The sequence below is a fragment of the Nerophis ophidion genome, linkage group LG23 (assembly GCF_033978795.1).
Source record: "Nerophis ophidion isolate RoL-2023_Sa linkage group LG23, RoL_Noph_v1.0, whole genome shotgun sequence".
Taxonomy (NCBI): domain Eukaryota; kingdom Metazoa; phylum Chordata; class Actinopteri; order Syngnathiformes; family Syngnathidae; genus Nerophis; species Nerophis ophidion.
This window is the reverse complement of record NC_084633.1, coordinates 13,217,427-13,233,260: the sequence shown is the minus strand read 5'-3', so window position 1 is coordinate 13,233,260 and position 15,834 is coordinate 13,217,427. Positions and strand designations below refer to the sequence as shown.

Sequence of the window (15,834 nt, the reverse complement as noted above, 5' to 3'; positions counted from 1 at the left end):
ACAGGCTAATTGGGAACAGGTGTGTGCCATAATTGGGTACAGAAGCAGCTTCCATGAAATGCTCAACCATTCACAAACAAGGACGGGGCGAGGGTCACCACTTTGTGAACAAATGCGTGAGCAAAATGTCCAACACTATAAGAACAACATTTCTCAACGAGCTATTGCAAGGAGGAACTTTACCGACTACGGTCCGTAATATCATCAAAAGGTTCAAAGAATATGGAGAAATCACTGCAAGGCCGAAAACCAGCCTTGAATGCCCGTGCTTCAAACCCTTAGGCGGTATTGCATTAAAAACCGACATCAGTGTGTAAAGGATGTCCCCACATAGGCTCAGGAAGACTTCAGAAAACCCCTGTCAGTAAATACAGTTCGTCGCTACATCTGTAAGTGCAAGTTATGCAAAGCGAAAGCCATTTATCAACAACACCCAGAAACGCTGCCGGCTTTACTGGGCCCCCATCTCATCTAAGATGGACTGATTAAAAGTGTAAAAGTGTTTTTGAGGGCAAAATTGAAAAGGCTTTGCAAACTAACTTCACTGGTTTTGGGTTTTCTACTTTACTGAGTAAGCTGAAGTTTTTCATAGTTTTGTTGTTGTATGTTATGAAATAGTCAAATGTGTCTATAGGGACCGATCAAGGGAAACAAAAAAAGTGACACACACTTTTAACTGTATGAATGTATACATTTTTTATAGTCTTCTAGGTTGAATAGATAATGTATTTATATGGATAGGGGGCAGATATTTTAAGTGTGTACTTATTTCTGCTCCGTTTCATTCATGATTTATTTTAATGTTGTATAAGTTATTTTTTATATAAATAGAAATACTGCTAAGAACAACTATCAAGATAAATAATTATGCACATTATTATTTATTAAACAACAATGATATTGGCGGATAATTTGAATGTTTGTTTTTGTTTTGTTTTTTATTGAACAACAAACGTACATTTATAATGCACACGGGTGTACAAACTATTGTCATTAGTGGCAAAGATTGGAGCTACATCTGCAGGTGTCGAGAGGAGCTTCTCCTGATTAAAGCGGCTCAATCCAAAAACATGCACCTGGGGATAAGTTGATTGGCAACACTAAATTGGCCCTAGTGTGTGAATGTGAGTGTGAATGTTGTCTGTCTAGCTGTGTTGGCCCTGCGATGAGGTGGCGACTTGTTCAGGGTGTGCACCGCCTTCCGCCCGAATGCAGCTGAGATAGGCTCCAACACCCCCCGCGACACCAAAAAGGACAAGCGGTAGAAAATGGATGAATGGATGTACATATGTATGTATATATGTATGTATGCATGTATATACCAGGGTTGGGAACCTGTGGCTCTTTTGTTGACTGCATTTGGCTCTTAGTTAAATTTTAGCTGACATTGCTTAACACCGTGATAATGAATAATTCCACTGGTAATCACAGTGTTAAAAATAACGTTAAAAATATAAAACATACTTATGCATTGTAATTAGAGATGTGTCCGAAAATATCGGACTGCCGATATCATCGCCCGATAAATGCTTTAAAATGTAATATCGGAAATTATCCGTAACAATTTCAAAATTATCGGTTTCAAAAAGTAAAACTTATGACTTTTTAAAGCGCCGCTGTGTACACGGACGTAGGGAGAAGTACAGAGCGCCAATTAACCTTAAAGGCACTGCCTTTGCGTGACAGCCCAGTCACGTAATACCTACGGCTTTTCACACACACAAGTGAACACGTACTTGGTCAACAGGCATGCAGGTCACACTGAGGGTGGCCGTATAAACGACTTTGACACTGTTACAAATATGCACCAAACTGTGAACCAGAACAAACAAGAATGACAAACACATTTTGGGAGAACATCTGCACCGTAACACAACAGACACAACAGAATAAATACCCAGAATCTCTTGCAGCACTAACTATTACGGGACGCTACAATATACACCCCCACTACCCCTTACCCCACCCCCCCTGCGCCACAGTAAGTCTTTGCTGTCGTCCAGCATTGTGTTTTTGTTTACTTTGTAGCCAGTTCAGTTTTAGTTGCATTCTTCATAGTCTTCCCTAAGCTTCAATGCCTTTTCTTAGGGGCACTCACTTTTTGTTTCTTTTTTGGTTTAAGCATTAGATACCATTTTACCTTCACTCTGCCTCCCGCTGTTTAAGTTCTACAAAGGGATTAGCTACCGGCTGCCACCATATAGAGGAGTATTAGACGGTTACCGACACTTTTTTTTTTATTGATTGCTATTAGTAGATTGCACAGTACAGTACATATTCCGTACAATTGACCACTAAATGGTAACACCTGAATAAGTTTTTCAACTTGTTTAAGTCGGGGCCCACGTTAATCAATTCATGGTAACTCAACAACCACACATAATTTGCAGACTATAATTAGTGGTTAGCAAAAAATATTTTTTAACCCAAATAGGTGAAAGTGGATAATCTCCCAAGGCACATTAGACTGAATCTTACGGTACATTAGTACAGTGGTTCTCAAATGGGGGTACGCGTACCCCTCGGGGTACTTGAAGGTATGCCAAGGGGTACTTGAGATTTTTTTTAAATATACAAAAAAATAGCAACAATTTAAAAATCCTTTATAAATATATTTATTGAATAATAATTCAACAAAATATGAATGTAATTTCATAAACTGTAAAAAGAAATGCAATAATGCAATATTCAGTGTTGACAACTAGATTTTTTGTGGACATGTTCCATAAATATTGATCTTAAAGATTACGTTTTTTGTGAAGAAATGTTTAGAATTAAGTTCATGAATCGAGTTGGATCTCTTTTACAATCCCCAAAGAGGGCACTTTATGTTGATTTCTTCTATGTGTAGAAATCTTTATTTATGATTGACTCACTTGTTTATTTTTCAACAAGTTTCTAGTTATTTTTATATCTTTTTTCCAAATATTTCAAGAAAGACCACTGCATATGAGCAAAATTTTGCACTGTTATACAATTTAATAAATCAGAAACTGATGACATAGTGCTGTATTTTACAAACCCCGTTTCCATATGAGTTGGGAAATTGTGTTAGATGTAAATATAAACAGAATACAATGATTTGCCAAAGTAGTTGGGAAAAGGCATGTTCACCACTATGTTACATCACCTTTTCTTTTAACCCCACTCAATAAACGTTTGGGAACTGAGGAAACTAATTGTTGAAGCTTTAAAGTGGAATTCTTTACCATTCTTGCTTGATGTATAACTTAAGTTGTTCAACAGTCCGGGGTCTTGTTGTCGTATTTTACGCTTCATAATGCGCCACACATTTTCGATGAGAGACATGTCTGGACTGCAGGCGGGCCAGGAAAGTACCCACACTCTTTTATTACGAAGCCACGCTGTTGTAACACGTGGCTTGACATTGTTTTGCTGAAATAAACAGGGGCGTCCATGATAACGTGGCTTGGATGACAACATATGTTGCACCAAAACCTGTATGGACCATTCAGCATTAATGGTGCCTTCACAGATGTGTAAGTTACCCATGCCTTGGGCACTAATGCACCCCCATACCATCACAGATGCTGGCTTTTGAACTTTGCGCCTACAACAATCCGGATGGTTATTTTCCTCTTTGTTCCGGAGGATACCTCGTCCACAGTTTCCAAATATAATTTGAAATGTGGACTCGTCAGACCACAGAACACTTTTCCACTTTGCATCAGTCCATCTTAGATGAGCTCGGGCCCATTGATAAATGACATTTGCTTTGCATAGTAGAGTTTTAACTTGCATTTATAGATGTAGCGACCAACTGTAGTTACAGACAGTGGTTTTATGAAGTGTTCCTGAGCCCATGTGGTGATATCCTTTACACACTGATGTCGGTTTTTGATGCAGGACCGCCTGAGGGATCAAAGGTCCGTAATATCATCGCTTACGTGCAGTGATTTCTCCAGATTCTTGATCCTTTTGATAATTTTACGTATTGTAGATGGTAAAATACCTAAATTCCTTGCAATAGCTCGTTGAGAAATGTTGTTCTAAAACTTTTCGACAATTTGCTAACAAATTGGTGACCCTCGCCCCATCCTTGTTTGTGAATTACGTAGCATTTCATGGAAGCTGCTTTTATACCCAATCATGGCACCCACCTGTTCCCAATTAGCCTGCACACCTATGGGATGTTCCGAATAAGTGTTTGATGAGCATTCCTCAGCTTTATCAGTATTTATTGCCACCTTTCCCAACTTCTTTGACACGTGTTGCTGGCATCAGATTCTAAAGTTAATGATTATTTGCTAAAAAAAACATCAAATATGTTGTCTTTGTAGCATATTCAAATGAATATGGGGTGAAAATGATTTGCAAATCATTGTATTCCGTTTATATTTACATTTATACAATTTCCCAACTCATAGGGAAACAGGGGTTGTACTTCTTTCTCTTTATTTCAACAAAAAATGCTTTACTCTGATTAAGGGGTACTTGAATTAAAAATACATTCACGGGGGGTGCATCGCTGAAAAAAGGTTGAGAACCACTGCACTAGTACACTAGTATGCCGTGAGATACATTGGTTGACAAACACTGTATATAGAATAAGCTATTAAGACTTCATTTCCCACAATGCATTGCTGCTCAGCCTCCTCTGGTCGCTGTCGGTGTGTGCGTGTTGTGAGTGTCCGTGAGTGGCCGTGGTAAGAGCAGCTCCAGCATCCCTTAGCCGGCAGTGTGTCTGTGTCACATAGGTGCACGGCGTCCTTTTTGTGGGGTGGGAGAACAATGTAACCGTGGAAATTAACGTTTTTTTTGGGGCGTGGGCACGATGTGGCGGTGAGGACAGGAAATGACGGCGCGTTTGGATTTCGGGGCTCTCCCTAAGAGCGTTTTTTGTGTCAATTTCATTTTTTTATTTATTAATTTTTTATAGCCGGATAATGCGGAATACTTGTAGGCGTTAATTGGCGTCACCCGAGAAGATGAAGAAGCAGTTTAACCGGATGAGGCAGCTCGCCAACCAGACGGTGGGAAGGTAAGCAGGGGCGCATCTCCGTGTGCGCCATTCCGCAACCCCCCTCCCCCCGAAATGCCACCCTTGCACCTAATTGGCTTTTTAACCATTTCTTGCAGGGCTAATTAACACAATATCGTTGTTATATAATGCATGTAAGGCTTAAACGTGTGCGTGGGGGTGTCCATCGGTACATGTTACCGCATAGGCAGCATGTGGGCGGCGCATTGGCCCCCACGCAGCATGCCTGCCCACGGAAATGCGTCCTATCTGCTCCTCAATGCAAACACATGCGTGCAAGAAGAGGCGGTGTCTTTTTTTTTTTTCTTTTTTTTTTTTTCCCAACGTGCACCAATGCAGCGTGGTCCTGCGACAGGAGGGCAAGTGGGAAAGGGAAAAAAGTCGCAATGTTTTATTTACGCAGTAACGTCAGCTGTTTGGAGGGAGGGGGGGCACCCCACAGTCCTCCCACTATGCCAACATGCGTGGATACCTACAGTAAAGGTCGTCCACTGCATCATTCCTCACTTATAGCTTTAGTGTGACCTTTCTAGCCCCCCCCCCCCCCCACACACACACACACACACACTCATTATTGGTAGTATTGCAAAACCTTTGACCTGAGAGGTGTTCACTGCTCAGCATTTACACCCAAGTCCAAATTGGTGACTTGCTAAATAAACACCTCCCAGGCTTTTTTTTAAGACCGTTTTTTTTTTTTTTTTGTATGAGTCATGCATGTGTGGGAGGTGTGATTCTGATGTGTGGGGATTAAGAGGCATGTGAGGGAAAAAAGAGGCAAAAAGGGTGGGTCCTGGTTGGAGGTGTGTGGCGACCGCAACCTCCAGGATTTATCTCTCGCAGGTTTTTATCGTCAGAGTCACGGCAAGCCAATGCGTTGTAGATATAAATGTGTAATCATGCATAATGCATCTTTCCAGGTCTTAGCCTCGCGGGCTTTTTGACAAGTCAACTTTGTGTCCAGTAATTAGCCCGTCTGGGTCCACTGGCGCTAAAAACATAAAGTACACCTGCACCGTTCCACGGAAGCACCTCTCTCTAGGATGCAGTGTAGTTCTACACCACAACGATACACCTTCATTTCAAAGTATCTTCTTTTTTTTGTGTTAGACATATATGGATCTCCCTGACCTACCTAAGGATGCGTCCTCCCCACTGATGACCTTGAGCCCTGCTCGCTTCGCATACATGTTCACGTGGAAAGGACCGTACAAAATCTTGCAAGATTTTGCATTTACAGTGGTGCCTCGATTTCCTTACCAGTTTATTCTAAAAGGTCCTGTTATGTACGGGGGGAGTTGACGGCACAGACGACAGGGGACGTAGTTTAGCTCTATGATTTATCATATATATATATGGTGAAACACTAGATGTCCTGTTACACCAGTCATTGGATCGGCTCTATGGTGCCGATGTCAGCCCTTTTTAACTGGTCTTCAGCGCAGCTGTATCCCGGTGTTAGTATAGCTTTTTGACAAGTCAACTTTGTGTCCACTAATTAGCCCGTCGGGGTCCACTGGCGCTAAAAACATAAAGTACACCTGCACCGTTCCACGGAAGCACCTCTCTCTAGGATGCAGTGTAGTTCTACACCACAACGATACACCTTCATTTCAAAGTATCTTCTTTTTTTTGTGTTAGACATATATGGATCTCCCTGACCTACCTAAGGATGCGTCCTCCCCACTGATGACCTTGAGCCCTGCTCGCTTCGCATACATGTTCACGTGGAAAGGACCGTACAAAATCTTGCAAGATTTTGCATTTACAGTGGTGCCTCGATTTCCCTTACCAGTTTATTCTAAAAGGTCCTGTTATGTACGGGGGGAGTTGACGGCACAGACGACAGGGGACGTAGTTTAGCTCTATGATTTATCATATATATATATGGTGAAACACTAGATGTCCTGTTACACCAGTCATCGGATCGGCTCTATGGTGCCGATGTCAGCCCTTTTTAACTGGTCTTCAGCGCAGCTGTATCCCGGTGTTAGTATAGCTTTTTGACAAGTCAACTTTGTGTCCACTAATTAGCCCGTCGGGGTCCACTGGCGCTAAAAACATAAAGTACACCTGCACCGTTCCACGGAAGCGCCTCTCTCTAGGATGCAGTGCAGTTCTACACCACAATGATACAACTTTATTTCAAAGCATCTTCTTTTTTTTTGTATTGGACATATATGGATCTCCCTGACCTACCTAAGGATGTGTCCTCCCCACTGATGACCTTGAGCCCTGCTCGCTTCGTATACATGTTAACGTGGAAAGGACCGTACAAAATCTTGCAAGATTTTGCATTTACAGTGGTGCCTCGATTTCCCTTACCAGTTTATTCTAAAAGGTCCTGTTATGTACGGGGGGAGTTGACGGCACAGACGACAGGGTACGTAGATTAGCTCTATGATTTATCATATATATATATATATATATGATGAAACACTAGATGTCCTGTTACACCAGTCATTGGATCGGCTCTATGGTGCCGATGTTAGCCCTTTTTAACTGGTCTTTAGCGCAGCTGTATCCCGGTGTTAGTATAGCTTTTGACAAGTCAACTTTGTGTCCAGTAATTAGCCCGTCGGGGTCCACTGGCGCTAAAAACATAAAGTACACCTGCACCGTTCCACGGAAGCGCCTCTCTCTAGGATGCAGTGCAGTTCTACACCACAATGATACACCTTTATTTCAAAGTATCTTCTTTTTTTTGTGTTAGACATATATGGATCTCCCTGACCTACCTAAGGATGCGTCCTCCCCACTGATGACCTTGAGCCCTGCTCGCTTCGTATACATGTTAACGTGGAAAGGACTGTACAAAATCTTGCAAGATTTTTGCATTTACAGTGGGGCTCGATTTCCCTTACCAGTTTATTCTGAAAGGTCCTGTTATGTACGGGGGGAGTTGACGGCACAGACGACAGGGGGACGTAGATTAGTTCTATGATTTATCATATATATATATATATACATATATATTATATATATGATGAAACACTAGATGTCCTGTTACACCAGTCATTGGATCGGCTCTATAGGTAACGATGCTGGCCCTTTTTAACTGGTCTTTAGCGCAGCTGTATCCCGTGTTAGTATAGCTTTTTGACAATTCAACTTTGTGTCCAGTTATTAGCCCGTCAGGTCCACTAGCGCTAAAAAACATAAAGTACACCTGCACCGTTCCACGGAAGCGCCTCTCTCTAGATGCAGTGTAGTTCTACACACAATGATACACCTTTATTTAAAAGTATCTTGTTTTTTTTGTATTAGACATATTGTGCATGCATTGGATTTCCCCTGACCTACCTAATGATGGGCGTCCTCCCCACTCACGACCTTGAGCCCTGCTCGCTTTCTATACATATAAACCGTGGGAAGGACCATACGAAATCATGCAAGATTTTGCATTACAGTGGTGCCTCAATTTCCCTTACCAGTACATTCTAAAACGGGTGTCTCAACTCACTTTACCTGGGGGCCACTGGATGCAGAGTTTGGGTGAGGCTGGGCCGCAAGAAAAGATTTCCCCAAATTTTTTTTGCATACACTTCAGCATGAAATATATTTGTTTTTAACAGACGCAGGGGAGAATAATGTAATTTCCGCAATGTGTGTCGTTTTCCGCTTTTCCTCCCTACAGCAACGCGGCGGTCGGATAATAGCCGGCCGGGAAAGTACCGGGATAGCGAGCGCAAAAAAGTGTAATCTCCCGGAGTGTTATCCGTCGTCATATAGAAATATATGTAGTGTTCATCGTGTGAGGCAATGCAAATTAAACAATAAAGAAAAGATATAACAATTTGAATTGGTCCAGGTTATCGGGGACTGTTATAACCGACGGACAGGTGTCGCGGTGTGACTGCAGCGGGCACGTAAGAAAACCCACGTCTCCATGGCAAAGTCTCTGTCGCTTTCACTCACTTGCCGCTTTTCCACTAACGTAGGGGTAGGCAACCCAAAACATTGAAAGAGCCAACATTAAACTTTCATATTAAGGTGGTGGCTGCAAAATAACGTCTCGCGGGCCGAGTCTCTAAGGCCATTGTTCTAAAAGGTCCTGTTATGTACGAGAGGGAGTTGACGGCACAGACGACAGGGGACGTAGTTTAGCTCTATGATTTATCATATATATATACTATATATATATAACACTAGATGTCCTGTGATACAAGTCATTGGATCTACTATGGTGCTGATGTTAGCCCTTTTTAACTGGTCTTTAGCGGAGCTGTTATACCGGTGTTAGTATAGCTAAAGGTGGCATTCACCTGAAACTTTCCTTCAAAAGGGGACGCATGCTCAGGGGGACACAATTACATTTCCATTTTTATCGATTGTTTATGTAGGAAAATGCCTTCCAAAGCATCTTAAAAAGGGGTAAAATTCAGATTCAGAGGGGCGATGCTCCCTCAACCCCCAAAAGGGGCCCCCTTAACCCCCGATATCCCCGATTAACACAACACGAGGGATGATGATTATACACTTATCTCACAAGACGATACATGATATTGGGTTCACGAAAACAGACGTGACACAATTTTAACATGAATCAGACTTAGCGCCCATAATTCCTGATAGCCCTCCGGATGTTAAGAAAACTATACTTTGACAAGATATGTGACTGAACTAGGAAACGTGTTTTTAATCTACCTGGGTTTGAAAAAAACAATGCAGGTGAATTTTGAGTTATTTTATAACATTAGCATGAAATACACATGAAGTATCGAACTTTTTCTACCAAATACAAACAATTGTATCACTGGGGGCTCTGGTTTACTCTCCCGTCCATTCTTCTACTTACGCTTTTACGAAAAATCCAATCGTAAAAAACTCATTCAGAATTTGGGGTTCACTTTTAGAGCTAGAGTGAGGGAAGAGTGGATCGTGAGATCGACAGGCGGATCGGTGCGGCGTCTTCAGTAATGCGGACGTTGTACCGATCCGTTGTGGTGAAGAAGGAGCTGAACCGGAAGGCAAAGCTCTCAATTTACCGGTCGATCTACGTTCCCATCCTCACCTATGGTCATGAGCTTTGGGTCATGACCAAAAGGATAAGATCACGGGTACAAGCGGCCGAAATGAGTTTCCTCCGCGTGTGGCGGGGCTCTCCCTTAGAGATAGGGTGAGAAGCTCTGCCATCCGGGAGTAACTCAAAGTAAAGCCGCTGTTCCTCCCCATCGAGAGGAGCCAGATGAGGTGGTTCGGGCATCTGGTCAGGATGCCACCCGAACGCCTCCCGAGGGAGGGTGTTTAGCGCACGTCGAACCGGTAGGAGGCCACGGGGAAGACCCAGGACACGTTGGGAAGACTATGTCTCCCGGCTGGCCTGGGAACGCCTCGGGATCCCCCGGGAAGAGCTAGACGAAGTGGCTGGGGAAAGGGAAGTCTGGGTTTCCCTGCTTAGGCTGTTGCCCCCGCGACCCGACCTCGGATAAGCGGCAGAAGATTGATGGATGGATGGATTTTAGAGCTATTTTGGTTTACAGACTATTTCTAGTCTTGCACCCATTGCTGCTAACCATGCTTTCCCTCCCTCTTGTGTCAATAGTGCCTTTCTAAGATGACCAAGTCTGATGATCAGCAGCATTAAAGATCTATATATTGATATTTTTGCCTCATTCCAGCCACTTTGGGATACATTTTGACTCCCCAATAAACACTATTTTAGATATCTACCAATCCCCAGCTTTGTTGGTAATACTTTACCCAGGTTTCCTAACTTACCGACTGTCAAAGTATGACATGCTTTTTATGACACCAATTCCGACTTTAAAAGGACCAATTACAATGTTTACAATCACATTTTTCATTCTCTGAATTTAATGACCGTAAGTCATTTTGGGAGGTTGACCTAGGTGTGAAACTATCTGAGGAGATCTGGACGGAGATTTTAAGTAGAGTTCCTAAGTCTTCTATTTGTGCTATACACTGCCTTATTCAATGCAAGCTAATACATCGTACCTATTATACCAAAGTCCAACGGGCTAAGATGTATGACGGAATATTGGTATTATGTGATCTGTGTCAACAATCAGCTAACTTAATATATTATCTTTTGGCTTTGCCCATCCCTGTGCGGTTATTGGACTGAAGTTCTTAATACCGTCTTTTGTAATTGGCGATAAGATCGAACAGAATCCTCTAAGCAGACTATTTAGGGTAGCTCCCCTGTCAAAGCAAATCCAAAAAGAACTTGGTAGCTTTACAATACTTTGTTGGCTCAAAGGCTGATTGTGCTAAATTGGAAGGCAGCAGTGCCTCCCCGTCACACCCGCTGAATTAGAGATATTCTTTATTTCCTTAAATTGGAGAAAATTATGCTGACATTGAACGGTTGTTCTCTGAAGTTTCAGGAAGTATGGGGTGGTTTCCTAAAATATGTACACACCCCGTTTCCGTATAAGTTGGGAAATTGTGTTAGATGTAAATATAAACGGAATACAATGATTTGCAAATCCTTTTCAACCTATATTTAATTGAATGCACTACAAAGACAAGATATTTGATGTTCAAACTCATAAACTCTATTTTTTTTTTTTGCAAATAATAATTAACTTAGAGTTTCATAGCTGCAACACGTGCCAAAGTAGTTGGGAAAGAGCATGTTCACCACTGTTTTACATCACCTTTTCTTTTAACAACACTCAATAAAGGTTTGGCAATTGAGGAAACTAATTGTTGAAGCTTTGAAAGTGGAATTCTTTCCCATTCTTGTTTTATGTACAGCTTCAGTCGTTCAACAGTCCGGGGTCTCCGCTGTCGTATTTTACGCCTCATAATGCGCGACACATTTTCGATGGGAGACAGGTCTGGACTGCAGGCGGGCCAGGAAAGTACCCGCACTCTTTTTTTACGAAGCCACGCTGTTGTAACACGTACTGAATGTGGCTTGGCATTGTCTTGCTGAAATAAGCAGGGGCGTCCATGAAGAAGACGGCGCTTAGATGGCAGCATATGTTGTTCCAAAACCTGTATGTACCTTTCAGTATTAATGGTGCCTTCACAGATGTGTAAGTTACCCATGCCTTGGGCACTAATGCACCCCCATACCATCACAATTGCTGGCTTTTGAACTTTGCGTCGATAACAATCTGGATGGTTCGCTTCCCCTTTGGTCCGGATGACATGAAGTCGAATATTTCCAAAAACAATTTGAAGTGTGGACTCGTCAGACCACAGAACACTTTTCCACTTCGCATCAGTCCATCTTAGATTATCTCGGGCCCATAGAAGCCGGCGGCGTTTCTGGATGTTGTTGATAAATGGCTTTCGCTTTCGCAAATCACTGTGTTCCGTTTATATTTACATCTAACACAATTTCCCAACTCATATGGAAACGGGGTTTGTAATACTTCTATGTTGAAGCATATCAAGCAGTGCGGCTTCATAGCTTACCAAAGTCGTACTAAAAAATGTTGATAGATTTTTGAGCGCCGTGTGTAATGTTCTATATTTTCAATGGATCATTTAAAATGTGGGTGTTTACTTGAGACATATTGCCATCATAGTGCAGTCTACACGTATCTCTTATGTTTGACGGGTCACACTTATCACTACACTATGTACCAAATAAAATAGCTTTGAGGTGGGTAAGCTCAACCAAATTTATACCTTACATTATGCGCATTAGCAGGTTATAAGGCGAGTTTTGAGGGGAAAAAAATATTTTTAGTTAATTCATTGTTTTTATGCCTTCAGTGTCAATCTACAATATAAATAGTCATGAAAATAAAGAAAACGAATGGAATGAGAAGGTGTATCTAAACTCTTGGCCTGTACTGTATGTCAAAATCCCGATAAACAAATGTTTGGGAAAGACTTAATGTGCTGTTCCAATTCCAGACAGATATATATCTGACTATGAAAAAAACTAAGAACCACTGAATGTGCCCCACAAGACCACTTTTCTGTAACGGAGAAGTACTGTCAAGTTTTAATCTTGCGAAATCTCTAAATATCTCGTCACGCCCCTAATGACAACTTATGCAACCACATGCATGCGCGACACAGCGTTTTGATGCAACATGTGATCCTGTGGCCGCCATGTGCTTGCACGTGCAATTTTGCTTGTTTTGGATACATATACATCAGCAGGGAAGATAGAATTAATCTTCCAGGTCGTCCGAACACGTCAGTTACATTTTAAAGAGGCTTTAATTCCGTCGCCGCCATCAAAGTGACAGTACAAGACCAGGCTTGCAACAAAACCCAAGTAAGCGCCATTTTAACCTTGATTGCCAGGCTTGACAGTCACAATGACGTCCGACTGTCCTATTTAGTCAAAATGAGGAAGGTAATGATTATTCCTAGGGAGTTCCACTCTATTCTTAGAGAAGTGTTAATGGTGCACATGACGTTTGCTGCTGTACTCTGCACTGTTAAACAGGTACAAACCCCGTTTCCATATGAGTTGGGAAATTGTGTTATTCAGTTGAATATGCTACAAAGACAACATATTTGATGTTCAAACTGATAAACATTTTTTTTTTTTGCAAATAATCATTAACTTTAGAATTTGATGCCAGCAACATGTGACAAAGAAGTTGGAAAAGGCGGCAATAAATACTGATAAAGTTGAGGAATGCTCATCAAATACTTATTTGGAACATCCCACAGGTGTGCAGGCTAATTGGTAAGAGGCGGGTGCCATGATTGGGTATAAAAGCAGCTTCCATGAAATGCTAAGTAATTCACAAACAAGGATGGGGCGAGGGTCACCAATTTGTAAGCAAATTGTCGAAAAGTTTTAGAACAACATTTCTCAAGGAGCTATTGCAAGGAATTTAGGGATTTTACCATCTACAGTCCGTAAAATCATCAAAAGGTGCTGGGAATCTGGAGAAATCACTGAACGTAAGCGATGATAATATGGACCTTTGATCCCTCAGGCGGTACTGCATCAAAAACAGACATCGGTGTGTAAAGGATATCACCATATGGGCTCAGGAACACTTCATAAAACCACTGTCAGTAACTACAGCTGGTTACTACATCCGTAAGTTCAAGTTTAAAGTCTGCTATGCAAAGCAAAACCCATTTATTAACAACACAAAGGAAGGCCGCCGGCTTGGCTGGGCCCGAGCTCATCTAAGATGGACTGATGCAAAGTGGAAAGCTGTTCTGTGGTCTGACGAGTCCACATTTCAAATTATATTTGGAAACTGTGGACGTGGTGTCCTCTGGAACAAAGAGGAAAATAACCATCCGGATTGTTATAGGCGCAAAGTTCAAAAGCATCTGTGATGGTTTTGGGGTGTATTAGTGCCCAAGGCATGGGTAACTTACACATCTGTGAAGGCACCATTAATGCTGAATGGTCCATACAGGTTTTGGAGCAACATATGTTTTCATTATCATGAACGCACCTGCTTATTTCAGCAAGACAATGCCAAGCCACGTGTTACAACAGCGTGGTTTCGTAGTAAAATAGTGTGGGTACTTTCCTGGCCCGCCTGCAGTTAAGACCTGTCTCCCATCAAAAATGTGTGGTGCATTATGAAGCGTAAAATACGACAGCGGAGACCCCGGACTGTTGAACGACTAAAGCTCTACATAAAACAAGAATGGGAAAGAATTCCCCTTTCAAAGCTTCAACAATTAGTTTCCTCAGTTCCCAAACGTTTATTGGGTGTTGCTAAAGGAAAAGGTGATATAACACAGTGGTGAACATACCCTTTCCCAACTACTTTGGCATGTGTTGCAGCCATGAAATTCTAAGTTAATTATTATTTGCAGAAAAAAAATAAAGTTAATGAGTTTGAACATCAAATATCTTGTCTTTGTTGTGCATTCAACTGAATATGGGTTGAAAAGGATTAGCAAATCATTGTCATCCGTTTATATTTACATCTAACACAATTTCTTAACTCATATGGAAACAGGGTTTGTACACTAGCAGTCCCTTATGGTAAAATCTCCACCTTCAGGGCTAATTATTGTGTTAATTTTGTACATTTTCAGTGTTAAATGTGTAGCTACAATATGTTCCCAACTGTAACCCTGTCTTTGGAAGCACTTTATTAAAAAAATGTGTGCAAGTATTGACATAAAAACAACTATAACACATCAGGCATCACTCTTCCATCCGTTAAGGTGGGATGAGGTTTCCATGGCGATGACATGAAACTGTGATATCGCAAGTCAGACACTTCGGTCTCAGCTGTCATCTCATTTTGTGCTGATAAGAGGGAGCCTGTAAAAGAAAAGAAAACATTGTTTTTTTTTGGAATCATGATGTCTGGATACTTTAAAGGTTTTTCCTTTCGTCCTTTTGAATCTGATACCGCCTTCCGCCTGATGAGCCTGTACACCCACCGCTTCACAAAGGACAGCTTTGTAAAATAGCAGGCTTTGCTACACATCTTACACAGTGTCGATGTAAAACGTGGGTAAAGTGCACAATGGCACTTCTTGGAGCTACACACACTGTCGGAGACACCACTTAATAGCATTAAAGCAACAAACACACACAATAGCATGTTTCTATTGGGGCTTGCCGTAGTTTTTGGACCATAGGGCGCACGGATTATAAAATGCACTGCCGATGAATGGTCTATTTTTGATAGTTTTTATATACAAGGCGCAACGGATTATAGGGCGCATTAAAGGGGTCGTGGTATTATCTTTTTCTAAATGGAAAACACTTCCTTGTGGTTTACATAACATGTAATGGTGGTTCTTTAGTCAAAATGTTTCATAGATTATGTTTTATAGATCATTTTCAAGCCGCTTTCTGACGGTCACTTCCCAATGCACCGTTTTGTGGACGGTCTTATTTACGTGGCTCACCTTCGGCAGCGTCTTCTCCCCGTCATTATTGTTGTAGCGGTGTAGCG

At 41.8% G+C, this 15,834-nt stretch overlaps 1 protein-coding gene across 4 annotated transcripts in view; it reads left to right on the top strand.

Annotated features, from left to right (window-relative positions):
• The first annotated feature begins 4,626 nt into the window (after positions 1 to 4,626).
• arhgap44a (Rho GTPase activating protein 44a) overlaps positions 4,627 to 15,834 on the top strand; it is a 169,459-nt gene continuing 158,251 nt past the window's right edge. For all 4 annotated transcript variants that reach the window (XM_061884904.1, XM_061884906.1, XM_061884903.1 and 1 more), the window contains exon 1: positions 4,627 to 5,002. In XM_061884904.1, the coding sequence (XP_061740888.1) occupies positions 4,950 to 5,002 (53 nt within the window). In that variant the 5' untranslated portion in view covers positions 4,627 to 4,949. The remainder of the gene's footprint in view (positions 5,003 to 15,834) is intronic.